At 37.0% G+C, this 12,306-nt stretch overlaps 1 protein-coding gene across 1 annotated transcript; it reads left to right on the top strand.

Moving 5' to 3' along the window:
* The first annotated feature begins 303 nt into the window (after positions 1 to 303).
* LOC309504322 (uncharacterized protein) lies at positions 304 to 8,285 on the top strand. The gene is made up of 5 exons (XM_082177367.1): positions 304 to 570; positions 2,421 to 2,757; positions 3,219 to 3,514; positions 3,781 to 3,913; positions 5,067 to 8,285. The coding sequence occupies exons 2-5, from the start codon at positions 2,493 to 2,495 to the stop codon at positions 5,081 to 5,083; spliced, it is 711 nt and encodes a 236-aa protein (XP_082033493.1). The 5' UTR covers positions 304 to 570; positions 2,421 to 2,492; the 3' UTR covers positions 5,084 to 8,285.
* Positions 8,286 to 12,306: the final 4,021 nt, after the last annotated feature.

Genomic DNA, 12,306 nt, shown 5'->3' on the forward strand with positions numbered 1-12,306 from the left:
ATTTATTTTTTACAGATCCATTGACAGTCTCTAAAAGCAGAGATTATGCATCATAATCAAATTACAACAAAGCAGATCTGCCTTTTTCCTTTTTTTGTAACTGTGTATGACTGCGAAAACAACCTAGGCCTGTATACTGATGTAACGATGTAACTCAAGAATCATGTGTATGTCTGAATGATTTTATTCAGTCGACTCAAAAGATTCGAGTCACTGGGATGAATCAAAATCCACACCACTATCCAGAGGGTCTCTACAAGTAAACCACCAAAAGGAAAAAAAGAAAAAAGAAAGAAAAACGCGCACGCATACACAGAGCCGAGCACGCGCACACAGGTTCATGCAGATAGAACAGAAGACAGAGAGAGTCATACAGGCACAGGATCATATGCAGACAGATCACCCCACGTTTTTATACTAAAACGCAGCAGCTTTGTATAGCGTAAATCAACACCTTTTCAAATCTTAATTCTGGTGCACCATCTGAAACTTTCATATGCCTAGTGTTTATTTAAATTCAAAATGAGAAGGATTGTAATGATTTTTGAATTTGTTTTGCACTAGATAAAGGTGAGTATACTTTCGATCTGCATGCTGCTGTGGTTTATTACTGGCATTCTCGCATCAGTCTTTATCGGGTCCTGTGGGTGTGTCACTTTTCTTATGTCATCTGTCACCATTATTCTCTTTTAATTATGAGATATATAATACATTGAACATTGAAATATGTAGGCTATATATAGCCATTTGGCATTCGTGCAGAAGCTGCGTGTCCCGTGTGTGTCTGTTGTGTGCTCATCTCTAGACAGAAACCTCTTTCTATTTCAAAGAGTGAGACAGATGAAAGGCAAAGGGGAAAGTCGTTCATGTGGGATTGATGGATTATTCCATTGATTTTAGCGTCATGTTAAACGGCCGCATGGTGTACAAGTCAGTTGCAGTGTTCATTTAGTAGCCTGTATCTGTCATAAATCATAAAAGGTTTCTTTTTATATTTTTTATTTATATATATATATACAGTTGCAGATATGGGTGTGTCATTTGATGATCTTTGTTTTCTCACAGACATTGATACGTCTGAAGCTCGTGTGGACTTTAAAGTAATCAATATTTGAATTTAGTTCTATCTGAATGTAATGAATATGATTCGTATTTTTTATTTTAGGATCTTGATTTCTGGGATCTTAAGGTGTGACAGAGTGCTAGTTTTTGGAGACCTTACATTCAATGTGTTGTGTAGTTTTAGGTAATCTGATCGTTAGCCTGCTGTTCACAAAAATCTGTCATCTTTCACATCTGTATATGATGAGGTGAGGATAGCACGCGAATAAAGCTGGTTGTGGTGGCTTTATTTTTCATTTCTCAGGACAGATTCTGCTGTGAGGGAGATTCAATGTAGGCAGGTAAAAAGGTGCAGAGACCCCCAAGACCAGTTGACTTGAAAAAAAAAAATTAAGCCATACCCTGCTAAAATCATGGAGTAAATAATATAGTGAATTTGATTACATATTATTTTCTTCAAATGCTTTTTACCAGCAACTTAATGTAGGTTTAATGTTGGTGAGATCTTAAAGGTTTTGTAAACGGTCCTGTTCCAGCTTAATATGCAGCAACAACATTTTTTTTCCCCTTAAAAATAATGTAGACACTGTAGCTCTAAAGCACATCAAATCATTGCTCTGTATGTTATAGAAACCAAAATAATCCCGTTGGTTCAAACTGTGAGTTTGGGGCGTGACAATCTGTCTTTCAAACCAGTACGTGGGAGACAAGGGTAGTGTTTGGGAAACTGGTTTGAAAACACACAGTGTAAATTGCTTACTTCCCCTTTAAGGAGGTAGGCAGAGGTACAAGGTTTGAGGTCTGTAAGAGGTCGGTAAGTCTCTAAATGCTCACCAAGGATGCATGTATTTGGTCAAAAATACAGTAAAAACAGTAATATTGTGATTACAATTTAAAATAACTGTTTTCTATTTGAAAATATTTTAAAATGTAATTTATTCCTGCGATATCAAAGCTGAATTTTCAGCATCATTGCTTCAGTCTTCAGTGTCACATGATCCTTCAGAAATCATTCTAAAATGCTGACAAATGTTGAAAGCAATTGTGCTGCTTAATTTTGTGGAAACCGTGCTATCTTTTTTTCAGGATTGTTTGATTAATAGAAAGTTTAAAAGAACAGCATTTATTTGAAATATATATATATTTGAAATAAATGTCTTTACTGTCATGTTTGATCAATTTAATGTGTCCTTGCTGAATAAAAATATAAATTTCTTTGAAAACTTTTCTTAATGACCCCAGTCTTTTGAATGGTAGTGTTCATTATTGACTTCATAATATAAGTGGTGTGTGAATGAGCATAATTCATTTTATGTGATGCCTTATATGTTTTCATTTATTTTACTTTTACCCAACAGTTCTAAACAATTCAGAATCCGGACATAAAAGCTTGATTTTGCTACACATAAGTTGTCATAAACATCTTGGGAATGGATTTGAATGCTGAGGCCAGCATTCCCACTGCTGCCCCTGGTGCAGAGGTGGAAGAACAGCAACAGCAACAATCGGAGCAAGAGACCAGTCAGCAACCAGGCACAGAGTCAGACCTCACCGCCATCTCCTCTCAGCCAATCAAAAATGAGCAGCAAGATCCAACCCCCGCAACAACACCCACTCCTGCTGTGGACTCCGCCCCCTCTCAGGATGCCCCACCCCAAGATCACCTGACAGTCATTGACGAGAAGATGGAAATAAGTAAAAAACCATTTAATTAAAAAATATTTTTTAGTCTTGCATTTTGGGGGGTCATTGCATTTTAATGATCACCTTAGTCCCACTGTGATGTACAAGCTGTCCCTTCTGTCTTTGATGACCTTTCAGCATTTTTTTTTCTCAATTTCCTTGAGTGTTAATCTTAGATTAGATTAGACCAGATGTCAGAAGGACATGATTTAGAGCCTCACTCTACTTTCACTCCATTTTCTTCTCAGGATTTGTACCCTCCCCCACTCTCTTTTCTTGTCTGTTTTTCTCAGCAAGTAGATGAGTCAGATGCAGCTTATCTACCAATAAAATTGTTTTTTGTGCCTTTGGAAACAAATGGAAGAATCACTTCTTTTAAAATGGACAGGCTGAAATGCAGGCTTATGTATCCGTCCAATGTCTGGCCCAATGTCTGACGTGTTTCTTTCTCTCGCCATCACACCATCACACAGGTAATGGTGTTTGCCCGGCTCCTATCGACAGCTGTCCCATCGCTGCTTCTCCTCCTCGTCTGCAGCATGTCAAACCAAACCACGCACATGCAAACGGGCGCGCCAGGTTGAGCAGCCGCTCGGGGTCACTGAGTTACGCGGGGTCACCTCGACCATCGCTCACCCGTCAGCCCAGCGCTGCCACTGATGCTGGAGGAGACGGATCCAAACCCAACGATTATCTCATATGGGCTATTCTGGCCTGCCTCTGCCCTGTCTGGCCCATCAACATCGTCGGCTTGACCTTCTCAGTGATGGTGTGTGTGCTTGTGTGTTCGTGGGGTGGGATGTCCGGATACAGTTTCTGTCGAGTAAGGAGGGATTGCGATTTCACTTGCGTATGCAAGAATCTGCAACTCGGAAAGTGACTTTTTTGCCATTGGAGAGTAAACTGAAAACATTTCTTACTGGCAAAGAAACTGTATCTTGTAATTCTTTCTTATGATAATGGAATTATTAATGAATTATTTATTATATATTTATCTTTTCCTCCTGTTCATTCGACTTCTCTTTCCAATCTCAGTCTCGTAACAGTCTGCAGCAGGGCAACGTGGATGGAGCACGCCGTCTTGGCCGGAATGCAAAGGTCCTGTCCATCGTGTCGCTGGTGGGTGGGATAGTCATCATTATTGTTACTATCGTCATCAACTGGGGTGGTGAGTATCCTTCCCATGAGCCCAGAGTATGTGAAACTGAATGTAAGCCTAGAGCTGACTTTGTGATTTAGGTCAATGTCAGATTGACTTTAGCTCGTGAGGATTTGAATTAGATCTGATTACTGGTAAGTTTGATCGTGGACCTGTTGTCAATGGATCTAAGTTTGTTGAGACCATTTCAGGGACCAGATTAAAAATAATGTTTCTTTAGTTTGTAAATTAAGTTTGTTTCACCGGTAACCCATTTAAACATCTGATATTATATTCTAAAGGATTGCTGTATAGATTAAGATGTAATTTCTTGTCATTTCAGGAGATGAAATATGACATACTGATGTTCAAATGTTTGGGGTTGGAAAGATTTTTAATGTTTTGAAAGAAGTCTCATGTTCACTAAGGCTGCATTTACAGCAAAAATTTACTAGCAAAAACTGTGAAATATTATCACAGTTTAAAAGAACTGTTTTCTATTTAAATATAATTTAAAATATAATTTATTCCTGTGATGTAAAGCTGTATTTTCAGCATCATTACTCCAGTCTTGAGTGTCACATGATCATTCAGACAGAAAGCTCAAGAAACATTTCTGATTATCAATGATGAAAACAGCTGTGCTGCTTAATATATTTGTGGATTTTTTTAGGATCCTTTGATGAATAGAATCTTTTGTAATGTTATAAATGTCAGTTTTGATCAATTTAATGCCTCCTTGCTGAATAAAAGCATTAAGTTCTTTCTTTCAACAAAAAAACAACTGACCCCAAACTCTTGAACGGTAGTGTATATAACTTTGTATCCTGCTTTATTTTAAAGATGTTGAAAATCCATCTACTGTACAACTGCATATACTTATGCTTTAATAAAAAATACAATGCTAAAGAACAGAAACATAAAAGCTGACTTTGTTGTAACAGTTTAAAGATATTGAAATATATAATAAATAAAAGTAATTGCAATCAATTCATAATATTTGTATAGAGCAATCTTGTTTGTTGTGTCTCTTGTGTCTGTTGTAGACACAAGAGGTTAAAGAGTTTGAGCGACTTTTTTATATTTGAATTCTTATTGAGTTGTAATTGTATCATCATCATCATCTTAATTTTGTTTGAATTCACTTTGCTTCACTCTTTGAACACCTCTTCTTCTCTTTCAGTAATACTTAAGACCTGACGGCCATCACAACACTCAGGATGAAGTAAAATTCATGACTAAACTTCACATTCAACAACCAGTACATGATGACCATTTTCTTCTTCCATGTGTCATTCATCTTTCTACATCTGAATGCTCCTGAATGCTTTTTCACCTGTTTTATACTCTGTCTGAAGACTCTAAAGCTGGATGTTACCTTTATCTTCTACCATGCCAGAACTTTCAGAAACAACACACTCAGCGGGATCACGAGTGAAGTGGCAAGGCATGCATATTTGTTTTTTTATTTTCAACAAAAGACTCCTCGTTTCAGATGATGTCATTAAGGAGACCACAAAGATGATCTCATTTCATTCGCCGCGCACCCTTTGAGGATTTGAGGGAGGAGAAGAATCAGAGGGAATTGCTGGAGAGGATTTGTTGTTTGTTTTTTGGACAAAGATTAGAAGTCTTTTAGGCACAAGTTCAGCTTAGTACCCCCTGATTGCTCAGAAGTGTGAATCCATAAAGAAAAGCTCAGATTAAAATGTAATCGATTGTATAAATCAGCAGATGCCTTCTGTATTGGCATCCATCAACATTTTTTTTATCAGACACAATGATTGTCTCAAAGGAAAGGAATGAAACGATGTGGAAGAACAGCACAGTCGCCTCTCTATTTTTAGTTCTCTCTTTCTGTTCTTAATATTCACACACACAGAGCACAGGTATTAAGATGCAGGTTAATGCACATAAACAAAAAAATGATGTATCAGAGAGTCCTACAGAGAGAAGGAGGGAGAGGTGAAGAGAAAGTGGGAGGGGTCGAGACCAAGCTGCAGTCTTTTGTTTCCCACAGATGGAAGGATGGAGAGAGAAGAGAGGAGGGGGGCGGTGGCTTCAGATGAAAAGATACCCCAGAGATGGGGAGATGTAGGGAATGCAGTAGTGTTGAGAGGGATCTAGCTGCCTCTGATTGGCTGCTTGCTTGCATGTGTGTGTGTGTGTGTGTGTGTGTGTGTGTAAGCCAATATCATAGCGCTTGCCAACATGCCCTCCCCTCTTCCTTACAGCTATGCTCGGCCAGATCCTTCAAGGCAAACAGAAAGCAAACCATTGATTTATTATTGTGTTTTATTAGTATGAGGCAAAATGATGATACTCATGTTTTTACACCGTAATGTTTACAATAGAATCAGACTCTTTCAGCACATTCAGCAGGAACGCTAGGACGTTTTGATTATGACCAATCGTTTTACACAGCCAAAAACTGTTTGCTTGGTGGAATGATTTGTATTGCTCAACATTATGATACCTGATTCATTCCTAGTTAGGCCACACCGACTGTGCCAAAATTCAGATGCTGCCAAGACTCCAGCTTAGGTGGGCATGTGGGAAATAAGAGCATGAATGCATTTAAGAAGGCATATATATATGCAGGGATGCACCAATATAAAATGTTTAGTACGTACCGATAATCTGATAATTGGCCGATAGTTGATATATGGCAAATTTTCAAATACTATACTATTTTATCTAAATAAATAAAGAATAAAACACTAAAAATACATTTAGGCTCAACAAAAAAATTGTGCTTAAAATTAATACTCAAGGTTACATTTAAGAAATGTTTTTTTAATTATTCATGATTTTAAAGATTAACTTTAACTGGGATGGCAAAGTTAATCTAAATAATCTAAAAGCGAGAACATTTTCATCTGACCAAAAAATGTCCAATATTGACTGACTAATAAAATACAACGACTGATACATCTAAAAACCGATGAAATGAGCATACACAACTAGATATTGACTAACTGATCAAATTAAACATGAACCACTTATAAATATAAAAACCGAGGAAATGAGCATGCCCAATTAAAATGAAAAATCATCCAAATAAAAAGAAAAATCGAATATTGACTGACTGATCAATGAAAATACTACCAAACGATAACAGATACGATACCCAATTATTGTGCATCCCTACATATTTGGAGTTCTTTTACAGATGATATCACAAATCCCTCATTTTCATGGCTTCAGGTCTCTTGCATGCAAAATGCGATTCTGTTTCATTGATGTCAACAGCTTTTTGACAGAGATGGGGAGCACTTGTTAAGTCTCTGAAATCAAGTATTACTATTTTTTTACAAGGCAAAACCTATGCTAGCACTTTGTAAATGTTCTGTATCTAATGCAAATTATTCAGTATAACAAGCAGTATGATGTCGATAAGCATGCTGACACAGTTTGGGTAGTGAGAGGCCTCCGTTTTGGGGTCTCGCAGTGGGCTTGGCTTGCGTCAACAGAAGCAACTACAGTTGTCTTTTAGATACATTTCCATTTGCGGCCACTTCACATCCCCACCACTCAAATAGGAATGACCGTAGCATGCACATTTGATCCAACTGCGTGCAGTCAGTGAATGCCAGCTTGACTTTTGTTCTCTTGAATTGTTCTGCTCAGCTATTATGTATTTAACCTGCTTACAATCCATGCTTGTATATATATATATATGTGTGTGTATGTATGTATATATGTGTCTGTACATATTTGTACCGCTTCCAATTGCATCTGGTAATCTGAATCTCTTTGATGGACATGAACAGTGTTCGTAATGCAACTCTTGACTGTTAACACTGCAGTGCTTTCACAAATTTTCTCACTCTTGAGTATTTTTATTGGTATGTATTTTGAAATCAGCCCATTTGTTTTCAATGCCATTTGTGCTTTGCTGAAACTTTGACCTTATACAAGCATGTTTGCTTACAGATCGCCTGTGCTGCATTATATAATTCTGAAACAGATGTTTCAAGACAACAGCCGAGTCCAATTCTCTGGGTTACAAGTTCTACCTGCTGTTCTGTATTTTGGTGTGAAGAATAAATCCGTTATTTGTGTTTATTAAACATTCCCTTACAAATTCATCAGCATTTTGGTGAAAGCACCCGTGCTACTCAAGATTCCTCTGTGACATGATGAAATGATTTGAGAGGCATTATGATAACTATTGTTGCAAATATAATCCTGATTTTGTGCAGATTTGCCTGTGCATGCCTTAATGAATTGCTTTGGAACAATAATATGTGATGTACGCTGTATCTGAACCGAAGCGTTTGATAGATCTTGCAGTATTGATCCTTATTCTGCTCTGTACCAACACTGATTATGCATCAATGAGTCCAGTGAATAAACTGTCCCTCATTATGCCACTCCTCTGTCATTATAAATACATTTGAGACTCCGTGTGCCTGTTGTTGGATCACACACTCTTTCCCTCTCCGCTGTCTCCTTGCTCCCTCTATACCGCATATGTCTCCAGGACGTTACAGTTTCCAGGGCAACGGTTGTTAGGCGAGGAGGACAGTGAGGGGCCGGGGTGCAGCAGGATGGAGGGAGAAAGAGAGTGTGCGCTCAGACTTCACTGGTGTGTTTAAAAATCTATCTCATTTGAATTTTATAGCAGCATGCATTATTAAAAGGCTCTGGAGGAGTGAAGACGGCGAGAGAAAGTGTGTGTGTGAGTGAGTCAGGTTAATGGGAGCTGCAGAGACAGACTGGTTTAGACAGTGAAAAGGGATATTTTTGTGCAACAGACGGAAAAAGGAGGGGCTGATCGAAGACATGCTTTCTGAAAAGAGGACAAATGAACAAGAAGAAACGGCAGAGACACTAACAAAGCATAAGGACATGTTTTAGCCAACATGCTTGGCATATAGCCTATATGTTTTGTGTAACTGAGCATAATAAGAAAATCTAGTAATATGTTGAAAAGTGAATCATAATGCAGCCAGACAGAGGGAAGGGTGAGCCAGGGGCAGCAAAAACTGTTTACAAATATTAGAATTTTCTATTTTTCAAAGAATCCTGAAAATCCTGTATCTGTTTCCACGAAATGAGCGGCACAACTGTGATAAACATTGATAATAACAAGAAATGTTTCTTGAGCATCAAATCATCAGTAGAATGATTTCTGAAGGATCATGTGACACAGTAATGATGCTGAAAATTCAGCTTTGACATCACATGACTATTTTAAAATATATTAAAATAGAAAACAGTTTTTTTAAATTGTAATTATATGTTACAATATTTTTTTTAAAAATCAAATAAATGCAGCCTTGGTGAGCATAAGAGACTTCCAAAAACATTAAAAAAAATCTTAATGAGTGACTCCAAACATTTGAATGGTAATAACCAATTTCATTATTTTACCTCAGAGCCCACATATAAAGCTTGAGACTTGCTAAATGGATCCCTGCTGCTAACAAATAGGCAAGAAGGCTTAAACGAACAGTTAATTTAAATGTACCTAATGCAAATGAACTAGTCCCTTACATCCAAATGCGTCTTCAGGGACTGAGAGAGAGCAGTGAAGCTTAAATGTCACAAAGAAAAGAGAGTGGAGACGACGAGATGTAGTGCACACTTAACCTTGTGGGATTTAATTACACAATCTAATCAAATAACATAATTACTAAATCTGATCTAAGTGGGAAAGGTTGTGTCTCTGTCTGCTTGGCAAGCCTCTTGTTTGACTGTGATGGTAATAGCACTTGAGAACACGATAAGGATGGGAGTAAAATCCGTGAGACTCCCAACTCACATTAAACCTTTTTGATGCATGTTCATTCAAGTGGAGGTCCTTAAAAATATGTAAAAACAAACAAACAAACAAAAAAAACTATATTACATAGAAAAACACCTTTTCTCATAATTCCTTTAATCATTATCTTTTGCTACTAATGTTTTTACTACATTGTTTCTGTCACTAAATGTACCAGGTTCCATGACACTCGAGGCCTGGTGTCATTGTGAAGTTCAGGACCTCTGAAATGAAAACTAAAAAGACAGAGACTTCTGTGTGTCCTTGTGAGCCAGAGCAAGACTACAAACTCTTTCACAAGCAGACAGCGGCAGACATGTTTTAGATAAGGGCTACTGCGCTCAGAACCTAATTAATAACTGAGACAGAAAGATGTGATTACATGCAGTGCAATCAGCCATCTTATGATTAAAGACTAAGCCATTAAATGGACAGAAACATCTGTTCCTCTGAGACTGATGAAGTTTGCCTATAATTAAATGAATGTGTTACTTGAAGGCTTAACTAAGTAAGCAATATTCCAGGATCGTGAAAGTTTAGAGAGTAACTGCTCAGACATGAATATATCCAATTTTCAGAAGAGTAATTCATCTAAAATTAATTGCAAAAATACTTGACCGGATTTGACTTGAATGATAGTGAGTGAACAATGTGAAAAGCTATTGTAAACATGTTCAGAATCACTATAGGCATTGTTTAGTTTTAAACATCTATTAAAACAGGATAAAATATAGGCCTAGCTGCAATAGTGATGACAGGCCCACCACCGAAAACTGTGCATGGCGGGCAATATGCGTTTAAAGCGGTTAAAGGACTAGGGGAGAGCGGGGCACAACCTAACGCCTTTTGACTTTCTCAGTTTGTGTAAATCTACTTATGGTTCAGAGTATTTCTTTTTTCCCACATTAATTTCCCACATGTCTAGTACAATTATGTGGTTTTGTTTTATTAATACAGTATACACTTTTTTCTTGACATACCCCGAAAGAATGGAAGTGAAATGTGACAACATGCCCCATTGGTGGGGTACATAACATGTGTGGGGGACATTGTAACATAACATATGACAGCTTAAAATGTTATCTGATCTAATAAAAAATATATACAAAACAAACTAAAATATTTTCTAAATAAAATACAATTAAAAAACTTTTTCATATAAAATAATGGCAATTTTTAATAATTAAATATAAACAAATTTTTGAGTTTTGACTACGGACACATGAAAACACAGTTATACAACATAGTTCAAAACAAATAAATAATTAGTCATTTCTGAACATTGACTCTCAGTCTTTATTCACCTTTTTCTCACGTTTTCCCAATAAAATTAATAAAAGTATAGAATATAATAGCATATTTCTAATAGGGGCACATTGTAACGCAGTGTTACAACATGCCCCCGCCTGCACAACTGGGGTTTAAACCCTGCTAGTGTCTTCTGCTAGTTAGCGAAGCATTAAATAACTATCTCAACTGTTAAATAACATCTTGGAGATTAAAATAATATCAGATTTGTCTTATTTTAAATAAACACAAAAAATAGAGATGAAAAATTTACTTAAGTAAGAAATTTACTTTTGCTATGGTTTAATAAATGTCTATGGATATCTTCAAAAAAAAAAAAAAAAAATTTCTATATAGTGTTGATATGGGAACTAGTAAATACACAAAGTTTCATCATCCAAGCATGTGCGGAAGTATTTAAAACAAGCGTGTTACAACTAGCCCCGCGTTAGGTTGTGCCCCGCGCTACCCTACATCATACATCATAAATGATAAGTTGTTTGGATATGCCACATTTACTGCAGAAGCTGGTGCCACTATGACCACTAACCACAACAGCCACATCCATGAGATAATTAAAATTTAGATGAATTTCATGTCATACATGTATGTCTAGGAGGAGTACTTAAAATGTCTGATATTTAAAGAAACACACATTCAAACCAAAATAGACGACTTCCTGTTGGTCGAAGCTAATAAGTGTCAGTTAGAAACTTGTCCGGCTCGGTAAGGACAATACATATACTGCGTTTGGCGACTGTAGGTAAAACTAACCCCCCACTTTTGTCAAAAGATCCTCCATGCCTGTTTCTAAGGCTTTGCCCATGTCTACTGGTCGACAGTAGACGTATGTGTCGAGTTTCAAGCAATTTGAAGCACAAGAGTCTCAAAAAAAAGAATATTAAAGTTTGACACGTTGCCATGACAACATCATTTAAGATATCACAAATCCTTTCAAAGTTTTGCATTTGCTGTGTCTTGACATTGTTCTGATGAAGTTATCGGGTAAAAATAAGAGGGCAATTTCGAAAACAATTTTAAAGTGATACACTTCCTGCTGCTACATCCATGTGATTGCCCTCCTTCAATGAACATACAGCTAAAGTTTCATTAAAATTAGTCAATGTATGTAGAAGTAATAACACGCTTCTTGTTTCCCTTTTCTTGCCATAGATTCATTTTAATGCCACGGCTAAACCATTCAAGTTATAAAAAATCCGCTCGCAATTTAGCATCCTCAATATTTTGGCTTCATGTTGACCGAGTTTGGTGGCGATTGGATAAATCCCCTTGAAAAGTATTTCAAATTTCAAATGATGTATTTGGACATACTACTCTTTCGGTTTTTTCACATACTATTAGGGAA

Source organism: Leuciscus leuciscus (assembly GCF_965113295.1).
Source record: "Leuciscus leuciscus genome assembly, chromosome: 1".
Taxonomy (NCBI): domain Eukaryota; kingdom Metazoa; phylum Chordata; class Actinopteri; order Cypriniformes; family Leuciscidae; genus Leuciscus; species Leuciscus leuciscus.